The 20025-nt window shown below is 42.9% G+C and overlaps 1 protein-coding gene across 1 annotated transcript in view; it reads right to left on the bottom strand.

Moving 5' to 3' along the window:
* KIF5B (kinesin family member 5B) overlaps positions 1–4385 on the bottom strand; it is a 43970-nt gene extending 39585 nt beyond the window's left edge. Inside the window, exon 1 of the mRNA XM_068562173.1 lies at positions 3838–4385. Within this exon, the coding sequence (XP_068418274.1) occupies positions 3838–3963 (126 nt within the window). The 5' untranslated portion in view covers positions 3964–4385. The remainder of the gene's footprint in view (positions 1–3837) is intronic.
* Positions 4386–20025: the final 15640 nt, after the last annotated feature.

The following is a 20025-nucleotide window of genomic DNA, read 5'->3' as shown; positions in this document are numbered from 1 at the left end:
ACAGCTTCTAGGGTTAAAGAACTCATGATTAATTTTAATTTTACTTGCAAGAAACAAGTTAACAAAAAACAGGTAATAGTGTGACAACTGCATCTCTCCAAAATAAGGCAAATAATATTTTTTTGTTGCAGGGGAGATTTTGTTTGTTTAATTTTTGGCTGTGTTGGGTCTTCGTTGCTGCGCGTGGGCTTTCTCTAGTTGCAGCGAGCGGGGGCTACTCTTTGTTGCGGTGCGCAGGCTTCTCATTGCGTGGCTTCTCTTGTTGCGGAGCACGGGCTCTAGGTGCGCCGGCTTCAGTAGTTGTGGCATGTGGGCTCTAGAGTGCAGGCTCAGTAGTTGTGGCTGGTACACATGCTTACTAGCTGCTCCACGGCATGTGGGATCTTCCTGGACCAGGGCTCGAACCCGTGCCCCTGCATTGGCAGGTGGAGTCTCAACCACTGTGCCACCAGGGAAGCCCTTACCTTAGATTTCTTAAGTGAAGTGGTTCCTATTTGAATCTGCACGGACCAGGCTGAACACCAAATTTGGTTACAAAGGACACCCTCTGGCAGGAATATGTCTTTCTCTGGAATTCTGAATAGTGATTTTCAGATCACATGGGATTACATCATATTAGATTTTCCTTAGTTAGATTCCTTAGATAGATTATGGGTGAACATTCCACAACTGTAAAGGTATATTATGATGGCTCCTTCTCTATTAATTTTCGTATTTAAGGTAATCAGGATCAAACACCAAATCATCATTCATTTGAAAGGGGAAATCGTGATGTGCTAGAGGTAAGAAACTGGGTCTAACTTCAATGAACTACAACAGCCTGTTTTGGGTTCCGTCAGCCTCTACAGTATACCACATAAGGAATGATGATTAGTAAAGATGCTTAACGATGCAAATATGCATGTTCCACTTTCATGATGCACAAATAAATGTGGGAATAACCTTTTCTATTGATTTTTTTATTTGGTGTTTTCAGCAGGCTCCTTTGAACTATATCAGGTGTTGCCCTGGTCCCCCAGTTTTTGTGGATAACAAGTTTGCATATCTAAAGCAAAGCTGTATCATTCAAAGTTGTTCAAAAAATAATGCATTTATTTCATTCAATATGTGATATTTATAGCACTTCACTGAGCACTTAATTACAAAAAAAAAAATCTGTACAAAGGCTGTAAAGCACAGAGAAACACTACAAGATTACATTGCCATGGGGTCACATTACATTAAAATCCCTGATTATATGAGTAACAGGAAAAAAGTTTGCACAAAATATTGGAAACTGAACTTATAGGAAAATCAGAATCCTAAAAAATTATCTCCTACGTGAGCACTGATTATACGCACAATTCAGTTAACACTGTAAACTAAAATACTTATTTTTTAAATTTTGATTTAACCAGAAAGCTGTGTACAAAATGTTGTAAAATCGTTTAAGATAATTTAATTTTAAATGCTGCACTGCAGCAATTCCTTCTTAAACTATTTACTTTGAATCAGGATCAGGATCCTGTAAAATGAACAAAATAAACCACGAGATGACTTTTACCTAGAGATTTTCTAATTCCACTCCTCCTAGCTGCCCTTATAAATTCCCAGACAACTTTTTAAAAAGATAAAATGAAGCACTTTAAAAAATTGGAAAAAAAAAAAGACCTCAGAGTAATTAATGACTTACTATATGCAAAAGATTGGTTTCAGAAAATAATGAATTAAACATGTTGCCTTACACTTTTTAAAGCTGTATCACACTCAGTTGTAATGTGTTTTTGCTTAGACTTAAACAAAAAACAAAAACAAACGACTAAAATGCTTACCAGTTTATCTAAAGGCCAACTGTTCATTACTGATTCACAACTCAAATCACTCACCCATGATTTCTAATATTATCACTTAAATTTATTTAAATGTTAAGGAAACCTAAGTAAAGAAATTAAAAGGAAACAACCTAAAATAAACGTTATAATTCCTGTGGTAATTGTTTATATTCTTTTAACTCTTTCCTCATATCTTATGTCATATTTGGCCTGCGTTAGAAGGTTGCCTTCTAACCTAATCATAAAACATTTTGTGAATCCTAAATTCTATCATTCCAACACATAAATCTTGATAATACTTATAGATTTGTGTAAATACGCACACAAAAAAAATCTGAAGAAATAAGATATTCTTACTACAAATCTGAAAGGAAGACAGCCGTGATGTTGAACCACTGTTGAGAGGCTGAATAATCATAAAAACTCTGTGAGAAACTAGCAGCCTACCAGTGTTTGCCAACTAACAACCCAGGCCTTGCAAGCGTCCTCTGATTCCACGCACGTACAATATTATCACCCTAAAGGAAAAGGATGACTATTTTCGTGCTTAACTTTTCTTGGCCTCACCGTGATGTCATTTATAGCCTGAGTTTTTCTGTGGACTTGCTAACAAAGAACCAGCCTGACAGTCCTCACACAGTAGTAGCTGGCAGTTGTTGGGAACCTAACGACTTGTTTGCCAAAATCCTCCTGAGCCACGTGGAGCTATGACATTCATATTCTAGAGCCGAACTTTGGAAACGTTCACATAAAAACTCTAAAGAACTTGAGTTCTGTCTTACATGTCAATGCTTTTCATCTTCCATGTTCCATCTCCTGTGATCCCTTTGTCCGGTTTCCAAATTAAACTATCCAAACATATGCCAAATGTGGACTACCACTAGAGAAAAAGTCAACGTTAAAACTGGGTAGCATGACAGCAATGTAGAAGCAAGTTGTGCCAGACGGCATCACCAAGAAAGATGACTTTCATTTCCAGTCACAGCTCACCGTTCTGTGGGCAGTATCTTGCCACCCATTTTAATCTCCGTGAGCTGGGGATGTTATTTTCAGAGACCTTTCAATACCAGAGATCAGACCTCAAAAAAAACAAAAACAAAAACAAAAACAGACACCAACCCCACCTTACTTTCTGGTCTCTGAGAAGTTGACAATGATCCGCCAACTCTAGTCATGTTACGGTTTATACTACGAAGGACAGTATCTCACCATCCTCGGCATTATCAAGTTCTTCAAGGTAGCTCCTGACTGTAGACGTAGGAAGCTGACACTAACAAGAAACCTAGCTTACTGGTCCAATTTTACCTTTTTCTCAAAAAGACTGCTGTTGTAATACTTTGATATACACACAAAAGAGTGAACACTCTTTCCCATACCGTTACCCCGTAAAACCCAGTGAGAGTGAGACTCGTTTATAACCCAGCGTGAATCGGCCAGATCCGATGCAAGACGAAACGAAGTCGAGCGCTCCGAGTTCAAAAGACACCTACTTCTTTTCGCAGCCCTCCCCGTCCGCCGTGTGTAACTGTAAACCCGAAGGCGGGCTGGGCGACCACCCAGGGCACGGGTCCAACTGCGCCTGGTGCAGTTTCCCTTCTCCCGCAGGGGACACGATGCAGTCTAACGCATACGGCTTTCCCCAAGACCACGCATCATGACTATTTAAGGTATGGAGGGCAGGTCTCAGAGCTCAACGCGCCCGAATGGAAAGTCGGGGGGAGGCGGCGGCGCAACCCCCCGACAGCACCTGCACCAGGACCCGCACGCGCACGGAAGCCGGCCCCGGTGCCCGCAACCCGCGCCCCGCACCGCCCCCCCCCCGCGCGCACCCCAGGTGCGGGAGGGCCGCGGACCCAGGGCGGGTGCTTCCCGTCGCTGGCGCCGCAGACCAGGGCGGGGCGACCCAAGAGCACCCGAGGAGGCGCCGCGCCCCTCCCCGGGGCCATCGGGGCCCCCAAAGCTCGCTCCCCGCTTCCCTGAACTCCAGGAGCGGCCGGGCCCGAAGGAGGGGGCCAAGGGCACTCACCGCGATCATGATCGTGTCTTCTCCCTGAAACTTGACGATGTACTTGTCGCCGCGGTTCACCTCGGACTCGTTCAGCGGTCTGAAGCGACACATCACTTTGATGTTGCACTCGGCCGGGTCCGCCATCTTCCTGGCTGCCGGGGTCGGAGGCCGGGAGCCACTCCCCGCCGCTTAGTCTTGAAGGAAACGGGCCGAGCCGAGGGGCTGGGGTCGCGAAGGCAGAGGGCCCGCGGTCCGCTGCGTCGCGCTTCCCCGGCGGAGCGGCCGGGACCGGGGCTGCAGAGCCCGCGCCGGCACCGTCGCCCGCAGGCTCACTTCCGACCCATCATGGCAGCCATGGCGGCGGCGGCGGCGGCGGCTCCTCAGCTTCTCCTTCGCCGGCGGGGCAGGCTGCGGGGCTGGGGGATCCCGGAGACCGGGAACACGACCTCCTCTTTCCTCCTCGGAGAGAGCAGGCCGCGCTCACCGTCGGCCCGCCCTGCTGTCCGCTCGCCGGCTCGCCGGCTACCGCCTTCTCATTCCAGAGGCCGCAGACTGGCGACGGGCGGTGGGAGGGGCGGCGCGGGGCGGGAGGAGCATTGCGCACGCGCGGCGGGCCCGGCACCCCGGCGACCAATCCGCGCCCGCGCCGCCGCTCCGAGCCGGGGTCGCAGGGCCAAGTTTCCCGACGCGCACGCGCAGAGGGACCTGTGGACCCCGGCGGAGGATTCGCCGGAGTTGGCTGAAGCGCTAGCTTTATTTCCTCTAGAGTACAAGGGACTTGTTAAGACTGCTTGATGTTGTGGTTTAAGTAAAACACTATATTCCTGTTGGGAAGTGTTTGCTTTCTATTTGGTCTGGAAATACATTTATTCCTAGCCCACCTTTTTAGAGCGCTTTGCCGGAAAAAGGAAGATTTGAATGAAGGGCGGTACCTGGCTTCTGATTCAAGCGGTCGCTCATTCCCGAGAGAGTGGGTTGGGAAGACAGGACAAAGCAAGAAAAAGGAGATTTCGTCTGAGGAATACAAGGTGCTGAAGAAATGTGGAACAGTAGGGTGAGGTGGGAGAAGGCCCTCGGGGAACTGGGGGTCCCAGTGACCCCGTAATAATCGTTATGGAACTCGTCAGTCTCGGTACCTGGAGTGTAGAGACGGAAGACCTGCAAAGACAACTAGAAACCCTTCTCCTGGTCCCCAGGATTTGTCTGTGAAATGGAGGAGTGTACTGTGAAAGCCTCCCATGCTCTCTGTCCTCGCCCGATCGTCCTAATACCCCCAGAAATGAATCTAGAATCCACAGATTCAGGTTTATTGATCCACGGTAATGGGGGAGAGTTCACATCTAAGGAGCCCTGGGGCATCTCACCAAACACAGAAAAAGATGGAGTTGTTACAGGACTTTCGGGGAAGTGTGGAGTTTAGGTAAAATTTAAATGAAGTTGTGTTTTGATCGGTCCCAACAAAGCAGAGCTGTGAGTGGCATCATGTCTGGACTACAAGTGGACCCAAAGTCTCGTTTCCTTGGAACTACAAGGTTAAGGTAGATGTGGAACGTTGTCTCCAGAAACCCCTTACCCGCAGCTCTGCACCTGGCTTAGAAATCAGTCAAGGCTGCCTCTCTGTGCCTGCGACTCTTCGGCAAGAGTGGGATGTTTTCTTCTTACTGATGTACTTTCAAGGGGCAGTTTCTGATAGTCTGTGATTTTAGAGAACAACGTTTTCAGTAAGAAAGCAACAGACACTCCAGGAGGTTGACGTGGCAGGTGGGTCACCACTTTTCATCCTTCGTAGCAGGGTCTCATAAAGCTTCTGTTCTCAGCTCTCTGCTCTTTTCTCTCCGAACTCACTTCTTCAACAGTTGTTGGAATCTCTTATCTACAGCCTTGACCTTTTCACCTGTGTGACATTCCCATCTCTCCAGCTGCTTCTAGGCCACCTTGTTTAGAATGCTCTACCTTAACCTCCGATTTAGCATTCCAGAGATGAAAGTAATTATCCTCTGCTCCCTGCCAATACTGAGTGCTACTACTCAGCTCTCCATTTTTGATGACCAGCATCAGCAATCTTCCATACTCCCAGGCTTAAAAAGTTCCAAGCGGGACTTCCCTGGTGGCGCAGTGGTTGGGAGTCCACCTGCCAATGCAGGGGACGCGGGTTCGATCCCTGGTCCAGGAAGATCCCACATGCCGCGGAGCAACTAAGCCCGTGTGCCACAACTACTGAGCCTGCGCTCTAAAGCCCACGAGTCACAGCTGCTGAGCCTGTGTGCCACAACTGCCGAGGCCCGCGCGCCCAGAGCCTGTGCTCCACAACAAGAGAATCCACTGCAGTGAGAAGCCCGTGCACCACAACGAAGAGTAGCCCCCGCTCGCCGCAACTAGAGGAAGCCCGAGTGCAGCAACGAAGGGTCAACACAGCCAAAAATAAATAAATATTTAAAAAAAAAAAAAAGTTCCGAGCACCTGTCGTTCCCTCAGCCCCTCTACGTGCAGAAGAGAAACACGGGAATCTGTGTATCTGAAGCTCCTCAACCTCCGTTCCACCATTCCCGACTGTTCCCCAACTCAGAAGAGCTGAGGAATCATGGTTCCAGAGCAGTGATTTTCAGATTCTGCTCCGTAGAGGATCCAAAGAAGTGACTCAGGAGGTTTCACGGGTCTGGCGAGGGGACGGAGGTGGGTGGAAAGGCGAAGCCGTGAAGCTCTGGGAACCTCTGCTGTTCAAGGTCCTTTTGTTGCCTTTCGACTCTCGCCTTTCCCCTCCTCCTGCACGACAGATTCTGGAAGCTCAGGCTTTATGAAAACACAATCCAGAAAGGGAAGTGTCTGCAAGAGTCTTCTGCTTTCAGGTCTGACATACACACTTCTCCTGTGCGAGGGGGCACAAAGGGCCTGACTGCAGAGAACCAGGAAGGAGAAGAAGGCTATGTGAAAAACAAAATCTTTCTTTTTCTTTTTTCTTTCCTTCTTTTTTTTTTTTTTTTTTTTTGACTGCACCGCGTGGCTTGCGTGATCTTAGTTCCCTGACCAGGGATTGAACTTGGGCCATGGCAGTGAAAGCGCTGAATCCTAATCACTGGACCACCAGGGAATTCCCAAAACCAAAATATTGCTAATAATTGCCCTATCACACGAGTGAGGACTAGCAGGCAAAAGGGTTTAAGAAATATTTTCTTAGGAAAATAGAATTTTTTAAAAATGGTTCATCTCGGTTTTTCTTCCAAATCTAGAAAAGACCACCATTATTCAACATTAGCAGTGAAACAGTAGGTTTCCTTGAGGGTATAGTTTGAGACTCATCAACATAACTTTTTCTTATGAAAATGTGAGTGATACTTTCACCTATACAGATTATTTTTTAATTAATTAATTTATTTTTGGCTGCATTGGGTCGCTGTTGCTGTGCGTGAGCTTTCTCTAGTTGCTGTGAGCGGGGCAAGCAGGGGCTACCCTTCGTTGTGGTGCACAGGCTCTAGGCCTGCAGGCTTCAGTAGTTGTGGCGCACGGGCTTCTGTAGTTGTGGCTCATGGGCTCAGTAGTTGTGGCTCACGGGCTCTAGAGCGCAGGCTCAGTAGTTGTGGCCCACGGGCTTAGTTGCTCTGTGGCATGTGGGATCTTCCCGGACCAGGGCTCGAACCTGTGTTCCCTGCATTGGCAGTTGGATTCTTAACCACTGCGCCACCAGGGAAGCCCCACCTATACAGTTTTAGAACATTAAATCTCCACTGTGGAAGTTAGCCTCCAAAGAATGTCCTCCAGTAAACCATGCCTACTTGGATCACACTGTTGTGTAGCCTCTCTCCTTGACTCTTGGCTGGCCCTTTTATTCACTTGTAAGCAGTACAAGGTGACAGAAGTGTGATCCTGCAGGCTATCTGAAACTGCGTGAGGAGAAGCCTGTAGCTTCCACTTAGTTCTCTTGGAACACTCTTGCAGGGGCTTCTGAAATGCCACATGAGAAGAGCAATTACCCTGAGAACACCATGCTGGAGTCAGTAGAACCCAGCTGATCCCAGCCTTCCAGCCATCCCCACCCAAGCACCAGACTTGTGAGGGAAACCACCTTGTACAGTCCAGACCAGCACACCCACCAGCTGAGTACCAGTGAGTAATCCCAGTTGGTACCCTTGGAGCAAAAGAATCACCCAGCTGAGGCCTGCCCAAATTCCTGACCCATGGAATCATGAGATGTAATAAAATGGTTATTGTTTTAAGGCAATCAATTTTGAAAATTTGTTACATAACAATAGATAACTGGAATAATCACCTACAACTTGGAACTTAAAATTTATCTCCTGGAAATAATCCTATAAAATGTTACTTATGTATAATAGGTGTATTTAGGTTGGACTGTATTTTAGAGTAATTATAAATAGTTGGAGGGGGTCTGAGAACATAACCACTGTTTATAACATTAAGAAAATTTGTTTCATATTTAATGTGAAGTGACTTTTAAAAATGGGCATTTTGAATAGGAAATTAGAGTATTTCTCTTTTTCAAATGTGTTCAGGAAATACCTGTTCCTTTCCATTGCCACTACTCATTCCTGGTCCATGGCCCTACTACTTCATGCTTATATTCCTCCAACACCTCCCAGCCTCTTTCACATTTGATCATTCAGGAAATACAAGTTGAGCTCCTATGAGCACCACAATAGGTGCTGGGGATGTAATGGTGAAAAAGACTAAACAATTGCCTCCCATATCCACTAGTTGCATACAATTTTCAGATTAAATTTCCTAAAATACTGCTTTTATTACATCATTTCATTTCTCAAGAATCTACAAGTCCCTTTTTTCTCGAACAAGTTCAAGTTCCTCTACTTAAATCCCAAGTCCTTCTTCCATCTGACTTCCCCTTATGTAAGCAGGATTTTCCCACTGTTCCACAACTTACTTTCTTGACTCCTGGCAACTGGCCATTTCACTGACCCCCCCCCCCTTATAATGTGCTAATTTCAAGGTCATGTTGATCCCACCCTGAATGTCTCTCCCTTGTGTCATCCAAATCCTACCCATCTTTGGTCAAGTCCCCCCTTCTGCAAATGGTTTTTCAGCACAGAATTATTTCACAGATCAGACAGAAAACCCCTGTACTCTACTTACTATCATAGTTTAATTCTTTAGGATATTAAAAAAAAATTTTTTTAATTAATTAATTTTTGGCTGTGTTGGGTCTTTGTTGCTGCTCACGGGCTTCCTCTAGTTGCAGCGAGCGGGGGCTACTCTTTGTTGCGGTGCGTGGGATTCTCATTGTGGTGGCTTCTCTTGTTGCGGAGCACGGGCTCTAGGCGCGCGGGCTTCAGTAGCTGTGGCTCGCGGGCTTAGTTACTCCACAGCATGTGGGATCTTCCCAGACCAGGGCTTGAAGCCGTGTCCCCTGCACTGGCAGGAGGATTCTTAACCACTGTGCCACCAGGGAAGCCCCTAAAATATTTTAATAAAAATAACACATGTTCTAGTTTAAAAGTAAAATTACAACAATGAAAAACAGAAGTTCTTCCTCCACCCAGTCCAATCCCCATTTCTATTTTTCAAAGCAATCACTTTAACTCTGAGCAATCTCTTCTGGTATTTCCCTTCATATTTGTTTTCTTTTCTTTCTTTCTTTTTTTTTTATTTTAGATTTTGCCAAATGCTTTCATTTATTTTTTTTCTTTATTGTAGTATAGTTGATTTACAGTATCATGTTAGTTTTAGGTTACAACACAGTGACTCGGCTATATATATGTGTGTGTGTGTGTGTGTGTGTGTGTGTATACTTTTTCAGATTCTTTTCCCTTATAGGTTATTACTAAATATTGAGTATTTTTGTACTCAATAATACCTTGTGCTATACAGTAAATCCTTGTTGGTTATTGGTTATCTATTTTATTTTATTTATTTATTTTAAAATTTTTTATTTATTTATTTATTTTTGGCTGCATTGGGCCTTCACTGCTGCATGCAGGCTTTCTCTAGTTGAGGTGAGCGGGGGCTACTCTTCGTTGCGGTGCGCGGGCTTCTCATTGCAGTGGCTTTTCTTGTTGCGGAGCGTGGGCTCTAGGTGTGCGGGCTTCAGTAGTTGCAGTATGTGGGCTCAGTAGTTGCAGCACGTGGACCCTAGAGCGTGAAGGCTTCAGTAGTTGTGGCACATGGACTCAGTAGTTGTGGCTCGTGGGCTCTAGAGCACAGGCTCAGCAGTTGTGGCGCATGGGCTTAACTGCTCCACGGCATGTGGGACCTTCCCGGACCAGGGATTGAACCCGTGTTCCCTGCATTGGCAGGCGGATTCTTAACCACTGCACCACCAGGGAAGTCCCTTCCCAATGTATTTCTATCACCATTTTTAAATTAGTGTACAGTGTTTACATTCTAAATAATCGTTACTCACAGCTTAGCCATGTAATGTACTATGATTACATTTTCTATCTTGTACAATTTTTTGTTTTTCCTGGAGTCAATAATTGCCTCAACTTTCCCCCAGTTGTTTGCTGCTGACACATTCCAAATCTTCATTAGAAGAATAAAGCTACTCTTGATAGTCTGAAGGCATTTGTCCACTGTCTTCTAGCTCCTATTGCAGTGGTGGAGAAGTCTGATTTCCCCTGAGTCCTGATCATTTGTGTGTTATCTGCATTTTTCTTCCAGGCAGCTTTTAGTATCATTTTATCTATACTTCTCTTTTCTTTCCTATTTTCCATTTCCTCAGTTTTTGTTCTCCTTTTTGAAGATTCTCTCAACTTTCAACTCTTCTGTTGTGTGTGTGTGTGTGTGTATATATATATATATATAGGCATATATAATTATATATTTATATAGATGTAATTTTCTGAATTTTTATTCTCTAAATGGATGTTTTTAGTGAAATTGGTTCTTGCTTTATAGAACAATATCTTCTCTTATTCTGAGGCTCTGTTTTGTTTTTTAATTTTCTAAATTTTTTCTGTGGTTTGTTTTGGTCTCTGTCACTCACGTTAGAGGATTTTCTCAAATGTGTGGTGGCTCTTGGTGTCCTAATACACTGAGTGAGAAACTTAAACACTTAGAAGCTCTGTACATGTGAGTAGGGTTTGGAGATTGATGGTTTTCACCACTGTGTGATTGGGCAGGACCTAGCAATTTCATCAGGGAAACTCTAAATTGTCATTTTACGTAGACATTTCTTTCGGACTGGTTAGTTTCCTGAGAGAGGAATTCTCCAATTTCTTGGGAGGTGAACATGAATCTTGTGGCCAGTTTTCTTTGAGGTGAGTAGGTTTGGGTGATGTCAACATTCAGTTTGTATACTTTTATTTTGTCTCCCTGTCTTCAGTCAGGCAACTCACCTCCTTCTTCAGCAGAGACTGGTGTCCCAGAATCCACAGATTTTCTGGTTCGACTTCTCCACAGTGAGCTTCCTTCCCTGTGTTGTGCTGGGGAAGCTGCAATCTTCTGGCACTTTGGTTGGGAGAATTGCATTTTAACAGCTCCCTATATAAACTTCCAACTAAATCTTCCTATTTTCAGCTCTACCCTGCACCCCTGCTTCCTGATGTCTGCAAGCTTTCTGGTTTTCCGTGTGGAGAATTGACTGACTTCTTGGCTTTCTGCCCTGCAAGCTTAGGTTTTAGCAATCTTGGGGCTTTTTAGACAGTTACACACTTCCAACGTTTTGCTGAAATCCTGTTTGCTGATGATCTTTTTTCAAGTTTTCTCTACATTTATGGCTTTAGGATTTTTGTAATTCTGTACTGTTACTTTAGTGGAGCGTCAGGGGAAATCAAAGATAAATGTGAATATTTAGGTTATTGTATTTAATTGGCCACCCTTAAATGGTCTCTAGCTGTTTAAGTGGGTTATAACCCCAGGAATATAACATGTTCCCGGAGGGTAGTAACTGTGACTCATTTTCTCAAACAATGTTTAGCTTGGTGCCAAAGATCTCATAAGTGCTAATAAATCCTGTACTGATTGAAACTGGAATTCAATAAGGGCCTATTAATTACTATGCTCAAGAGGTAGAGGGATACAGATGTGAATAATTTCCCACTGAGGAAGGCCTAGTCTAGTGGGGGAATTAGAATAAGTATACATCACAGGGATAGGTTCTGTACAAGCAGTGCCATGACAGCACAAAGAATGGATATTTGGGGTAAACTTCCTGACATTTTGAAGTTGATATCAGGGATGACTGTCAAGATCTTTCACAAAATCTGCCAGAACATTGGGCTGGATGTACCATGATTTGACCAGGTACATCTTGGTCATGTCTTCAATGCCCAAGGTCTCATTCTTATTCAGAGAGTGACTCCATATTAACAATTAATTGTATTATAAGGAAAATACACATAATTGAGAAAGTAGAAACTGAAGTCTCTCCTATTCATTCATATATTTACTGTGATTTGACAAGCTTGTTAATTCTATTTTCTAAAAACCAGACTTGTATATATTCTACAATTTTTTATTTTGACCAGGTACACTCATTTCTAACTGGTCAGCAGAATCAACTCCTTCCAAGTATGTTTCTTAATGTTGAAGAACCTTTGGGACCTTGAACCTTGATGTGTCACCACTGCCCACCTGCCTTTCAATTCTGTTCATTACTGTCACTCCACGAGACTAGAAGTCAGGACAAAGCCTATTTGGAAAGGTAATGAAAATTTCTCTCTAATTTTGGAGGCCCTGAATTATGATAATTATCAAGAATAGAGTCTGATATTTTATCGTAGCCATCTTAGTTACAGACAGGATTAAACGAGGAGAATCTTTAAGTGAAGAAGATGACGTATCTCTTACCCTAATCCTAATCATGCTGTAGCATGTCTATTCCGGTTAAACCTTTCGCAGGAGTGTCCTACCTTTGGGTTTCACCTGTACAAATACACGAAGTAATCAAGTTACTTACAAAGCTGTATAAATACAATCTTTATAAGGGTTATGGTCTTTTTCAAGATCCGGGATGGTAAATATATCCTGTATAGGTGGTAATTAAATAAAGCCACAGTAAAATAGTACTATAATAGCTTGTTGGCTGGATGAACCTATTAGGTTTCAAACCTTTTATTCAACAACGTTTAAATGGATGTGATTGTTTGAAGTTTCTAAAGGTGGTTTGTACTCAGCCCATTTGCAGTTGGTAGTTCTGCTCATGAGGATGAAGAGCTACTTTACTACTGATGAATGAGGAAACCACCAGAAGGAAAATGTGTCGTTTCATTCAAATCAACAGTAAAAACAAAGATTTTAGGTAGGAGGAATCTCTGGTACTAAGCTTTTTTTTTTTTACTGGCAACTCTTCCTCTTCTTTGATTTACTCTAAAGGTTATATAGATTTATGTATTAAAGGGAAGAGGTTTTTTTTTTGAATAAATTTATTTATTTATTTATTTTTGGCTGCGTTGGGTCTTCGTTGCTGCGCGCGGGCTTTCTCTATTACGCACGTATCTGTGATACATACTTTATGTACATATAATCTGTAATTCGGGGTCCATCATTTGTTTCTACATTATTATTTCCTCCTTGACCCCCTCAAATCCTACTTCCCTGTCCCACTTGTAATAACCTTAGGAAGAACAAACAGCCACAAATTCTGTTCCTGCAAATCCTCAAGGGAGCTCTGTCAGCCACTGAGTGAAGTCAGGATAACCTCGCATCACTCATCACTCATCAGTGAGTTTGTTTATTTGCCATCAGAAGTCAGTGTGACAGTTGCATTAGCTCAGCTGATGAGGAACAGAAAAGAGGGTGGACTCGGGACTCAGCTCCCCGGCTCCAAGCCTCGGCAACAGCACGGATCACAGAAATCCTCCGATCCACAGCGTATCTCCCAGGACTGAGGCCTTCATTCAACAAATATTTACTCACCACCTAGTAGACACCAGGCCCTGGAGTTACAACAGAGAAAAAAAAAATAGGCCTGGAGCAGTTCAGTGCAAAAGACTAGACCATGGGGATAATTGAGGTAGGGATCCATTTTTTTATGGACAACTGCTTTTCACAACACCACTTATTAAATAGTTAATCATTCCCCGCTACTTTATATTGCTAGTCATACACTGAGCTCCCATATACTCCTGGGTACGTTTCTGGGCTCTCTATGATTAAGGATTCTATTGATCTATTTGTGTATTCCTTTGCCTTTAATTTTTAAATTTACAGCAAGTTTTTTTTTTTATAAATTTATTTATTTTATTTTATTATTTATTTTTGGCCGCATTGGGTATTTGTTTCTGCACGCAGGCTTTCTCTAGTTGCGGCGAGCGGGGGCTACTCTTTGTTGCGGTGCGCAGGCTTCTCATTGTGGTGGCTTCTCTTGTTGCGGATCCCAGGCTCTAGGTGCACAGGCTTCAGTAGTTGTGGCACATGGCTCAGTAGTTGTGGCTCGCGGGCTCTAGAGCGCAGGCTCAGTAGTTGTGGCACACGGGTTTAGTTGCTCCGCAGCATGTGGGATCTTCCCGGACCAGGGCTCAAACCCATGTCCCCTGCATTGGCAGGCGGATTCTTAACCACTGCACCACCAGAGAAGCCCTACAGCAAGTTTTAAAATATAAAAATAAAAGTTTAAACTTACAGCAAAGTCAACAGAATTGTATAGTGAACACCTGCATAGCTACGATCAAGATGCTACATTTACAGACACTTTGCTGTACTTTATCACGTATCTGTTCAGCTGTCCATTACTCCATCCATCCATCCATTGATCCATCTTCTTTTTGGTGTACTTCCAAATAAATTGCAGATATCAGTACACTTTTCCCTAAATACAATACCACACTTTAAAAATTATAATTATAATTTTATAGTAAGGTTATAGTTTCACTGTTACCACAACTGAAATCTTCAATTATGTCTCAGAAATGTTGATATTTAAAGTAATTTCCTATTAAGACTATGAAAAATGAAATAGTTGAGACGTTGACGACTTGCTGGGTCAGGGTAAATGGAGCTTATGCTCCTCTCAAGCTCTCTTGCTTCTAGACCAACTGGAAGGAGGTGAGCTCAGATAACTTTACCCTGATTATCTGGGTCCCTGGGATCTTTAAAACTGCGAGATACTTGTAATTTCAAAGGTTCAGTTTCACTTCGCCAGAGGAGGAGGCTTGAACTTAACTCTGAGGGCAGACTGTTCCCTTGTTCCCCTGTTCTTGGACAAACATGTTAATGGACTTTTTGGTAAAGAAAGATCTTATTTTGTAATAAAAAGATCCAAGAAAATGAGGAGCTATACTGTTCTGAATAATATTGATATTTCCAACATTTGTCTTCATTGTGGGCATTACATCCCTGCAAATCTGAGTCCTTCCATTCTTTCCTATAAAGAAATGTGATTTCTTTAGGATAATTTTTATTTATTTTTGACTGCGTCGGGTCTTTGTCGCTGCGCGCGGGCTTTCTCTAGTTGCGGCGAGCGGGGGCTACTCTTCGTTGCGGTGCGCGGGCTTCTCATTGCGGTGGCTTCTCTTGTTGCGGAGCACGGGCTCTAGGCATGCAGGCTTCAGTAGTTGCAGCACGTGGGCTCAGCAGCTGTGGCTCACAGGCTCAGCAGCTGTGGCTCACGGGCTCTAGAGTGCAGGCTCAGTAGTTGGGGCACATCGGCTTAGTTGCTCCACGGCATGTGGGATCTTCCCGGACCAGGGCTCGAACCCGTGTCCCCTGCATTGGCAGGTGGATTCTTAACCACTGTGCCACCAGGGAAGTCCCTCTTTAGGATAATTTAATGTTGACCAAAAGAACCATGCTGGTAAAATAACCACCAAAATGAGTTTACTCAGGAATAGCAGAGAATTGTAATTTGGGACAAGAAAAGTAATGGCGAACCATAGACAAGGCTGGAGAACACAGGAGAGGGGCTTGCTCATATAGGCGGAAGAGGAAATTTGGGAGGGCTGGGGTGGTTTTTCATTTGCTGCAGGTGGTGGGCAGCTGCATTGAAGGCTGGGGTCCATAAGCTGCGATGAGTGAGTGCGCCCCCTTCAGGGCTTTCCGGGCTGCATTTAAAAGGAGGTCGCCTTTATCCATTTTCAGTTTCTTTCTTAAATGTGCTTTTGCTCTTTTCTGTCCTTGAAAATTACTGAGTATTCATGCAGATGTATATGTGTGTCTGTGTGTTCTTGTTTAAACTAAGATCAAAGTACCCGGCACATGATAAGTCCTCAATAAAAGTTAATTATTATTAATAATAAGAATCCTGGACTTCCACTGATGATACAGGATGGAGGCTCAGACTATTCCTATTTCAGCATAAAGGAAGTGAACTCTTACCAGGTTGAGGCATTGGGCATATCTGAGTCACAGATTATTACAGAGTATTATTGCCTTATTGTCTAGTTATCATGGTTAATTTTTCAGAGAAATGAATGCTACCTATTGGGAAACTATTGGCTAGAGATTTGTGCTTGAGAGTTAGGCGGATAAACAAAGGAGAGCTTTAAGACATGGAGGGAGACAGAAAAAATTATGGGAAAAGTATGGAAGGACTCAGATTTCCCAAGCTCCCACCCTCTCCTCTCCTTCCCCTTCAAAACCTCTCCTCAGTAGAGGATTTTATTTATTTATTTATTTATTTAACATACATGTATATATATATATATTTTAATACTTATTTGGCTGCACTGGGTCTTAGTTACAGCATGCGGGATCTAGTTCCCCAACCAGGGATCGAATCTGGGCCCCCTGCATTGGGAGCACAGAGTCTTAACCACTGGACCACCAGGGAAGTCCCCAGTAGAGGATTTTAAGCTTAGTCACAATAAGGTACCAACTAATAACAGTTTGAAGTATTAGCCTCCCCAAGGGGTGTTTTCACTTTAACTGGATTCAGTTTTAATTTAGACTCTACGGGGCTGCCTGTAACATGTAAAACAAGTGAGCAAAACAGCCTAGTCCAAGACCACAGGGTCTGGTGGAAGCTGTGTAAAAATTCAAGCTCAAGTTTTTAAAAATCACCATGCTAAACAAGACGTGTTGCTGGACCAGATTCAGTTTGTCGCCTGCTGGTTTATAACTCGTGGGTTAAAGAAAATCTAAATGTGGACTGGGGGAGAGATAAATTGGGACACTGGGATTGACATATACACACTACTCTATATAAAATAGGCAACTAATAAGAACCTAGCACAGGGAACTCTACTCAATGCTCTGTAATGACCTGTATGAGAAAAGAATCTAAAAAGGAGTGGATACATGTATATGTATACCTGATTCACTTTGCTGTACAGCAGAAACTAACACAACATTGTAAATCAACTATACTCCCATAAAAATTAATTAAAACAACAACAACAACAACAAAGAAAATCTAAACGTGAAATTACAATTATCATTCAGTGGGTGGTTGAAAACGATATGTATGTGGGTCTTTTTTTAGGGGGGGTAGAGAGGGAAGGGTAGGAAGAATAGAGGGTTTAGTAGTGTCTCCAGTCCCTTATGTGGTTCCTGGGAGGTTCCCTGCTCTTAATCAATGGAGAGAGCTCAGGCTTCCAGGGCTGTGTAGCCCTGGTTTCAAACTCCTATTGGATGAAATATTGCAGAGGGAGGAACACTGCCAAACTCATTCTATGAGGCCACCATCACCCTGATACCAAAACCAGACAAAGATGTCACAATGAAAGAAAACTACAGGCCAATATCACTGATGAACATAGATGCAAAAATCCTCAACAAAATACTAGCAAACAGAATCCAACAGCACATTAAAAGGATCATACACCATGATCAAGTGGGGTTTATTCCAGGAATGCAAGGATTCTTCAATATACGCAAATCAATCAACGTGATACATCATATTAACAAATTGAAGGAGAAAAACCATATGATCATCTCAATAGATGCAGAGAAAGCTTTTGACAAAATTCAACACCCATTTATGATAAAAGCCCTGCAGAAAGTAGGCATAGAGGGAACTTTCCTCAACATAATAAAGGCCATATATGACAAACCCACAGCCAACATTGTCCTCAATTGTGAAAAACTGAAACCATTTCCACTAAGATCAGGAACAAGACAAGGTTGCCCACTCTCACCACTATTATTCAACATAGTTTTGGAAGTGTTAGCCACAGGAATCAGAGAAGAAAAAGAAATAAAAGGAATCCAAATCAGAAAAGAAGAAGTAAAGCTGTCACTGTTTGCAGATGACATGATACTATACATAGAGAATCCTAAAGATGCTACCAGAAAACTCCTAGAGCTAATCAATGAATTTGGTAAAGTAGCAAGATACAAAATTAATGCACAGAAATCTCTTGCATTTCTATACACTAATGATGAAAAATCTGAAAGTGAAATTAAGAAAACACTCCCGTCTACCATTGCAACAAAAAGAATAAAATATCTAGGAATAAACCTACCTAAGGAGACAAAAGACCTGTATGCAGAAAATTATAAGACACTGATGAAAGAAATTAAAGATGATACAAATAGATGGAGAGATATACCATGGTCTTGGATTGGAAGAATCAACATTGTGAAAATGACTCTACTACCCAAAGCAATCTACAGATTCAATGCAATCCCTATCAAACTACCACTGGCATTTTTCACAGAACTAGAACAAAAAATTTCACAATTTGTATGGAAACACAAAAGACCCCGAATAGCCAAAGCAATCTTGAGCACGAAAAATGGAGCTGGAGGAATCAGGCTCCCTGACTTCAGACTATATTACAAAGCTACAGTAATCAAGACAGTTTGGTACTGGCACAAAAACAGAAATATAGATCAATGGAACAGGATAGAAAGCCCAGAGATAAACCCACACACATATGGTCACCTTATCTTTGATAAAGGAGGCAAGCATATACAGTGGAGAAAAGACAGCCTCTTCAATAAGTGGTGCTGGGAAAATTGGACAGGTACATGTAAAAGTATGAAATTAGAACACTCCCTGACACCATACACAAAAATAAACTCAAAATGGATTAAAGACCTAAGTGTAAGGGCAGACACTATCAAACTCTTAGAGGAAAACATAGGCAGAACACTCTATGACATAAATCACAGCAAGATCCTTTTTGACCCAGCTCCTAGAGAAATGGAAATAAAAACACAAATAAACAAATGGGACCTAATGAAACTTAAAAGCTTTTGCACAGCAAAGGAAACCATAAACAAGATGGAAAGACAACCCTCAGAATGGGAGAAAATATTTGCAAATGAAGCAACTGACAAAGGATTAATCTCCAAGATTTACAAGCAGCTCATGCAGCTCAATAACAAAAAAACGAACAACCCAATCCAAAAATGGGCAGAAGACCTAAATAGACATTTCTCCAAAGAAGATATACAGATTGCCAACAGACACATGAAAGAATGCTCAACATCATTAATCATTAGAGAAATGCAAATCAAAACTACAATGAGATATCATCTCACACCGGTCAGAATGGCCATCATCAAAAAATCTAGAAACAATAAATGCTGGAGAGGGTGTGGAGAAAAGGGAACCCTCTTGCACTGTTGGTGGGAATGTAAATTGATACAGCCACTATGGAGAACAGTATGGAGGTTCCTTAAAAAACTAAAAATAGAACTACCATACGACCCAGCAATCCCACTACTGGGCATATAGCCTGAGAAAACCATAATTCAAAAGGAGTTATGTACCAAAATGTTCATTGCAGCTCTATTTACAATAGCCAGAACATGGAAGCAACCTAAGTGTCCATCATCGGATGAATGGATAAAGAAGATGTGGCACATATATACAATGAAATATTACTCAGCCATAAAAGGAAATGAAATGGAGGTATTTGTAGTGAGGTGGATGGAGTTAGAGTCTGTCATACAGAGTGAAGTAAGTCAGAAAGAGAAAAACAAATACAGTATGCTAACACATATATATGGAATCTAAGGGAAAATAAAAGTTATGAAGAACCTAGTGGCAAGACGGGAATAAAGACACAGACCTACTAGAGAATGGACTTGAGGATGGGGGAGGGGGAGGGGTAAGATGTGACAGGGTGAGAGAGTGGCATAGACATATATACACTACCAAATGTAAAATAGATAGCTAGTGGGAAGCAGCCGCATAGCACAGGGAGATCAGCTTGGTGCTTTGTGACCACCTAGAAGGGTGGGATAGGGAGGGTGGGAGGGAGGGAGATGCAAGAGGGAAGAGATATGGGAACATATGTATATGTATAACTGATTCACTTTGTTATAAAGCAGAAACTAACACACCATTGTAAAGCAATTATACTCCAATAAAGATGTTTAAAAAAAAAGAAAAAGCTCCTATTGGATGAA

Source organism: Eschrichtius robustus, chromosome 1, assembly GCF_028021215.1.
Source record: "Eschrichtius robustus isolate mEscRob2 chromosome 1, mEscRob2.pri, whole genome shotgun sequence".
NCBI lineage: Eukaryota > Metazoa > Chordata > Mammalia > Artiodactyla > Eschrichtiidae > Eschrichtius > Eschrichtius robustus.
The sequence above is the reverse complement of the archived record's forward strand: the minus strand, read 5'-3'. Positions and strand labels throughout refer to the sequence as shown.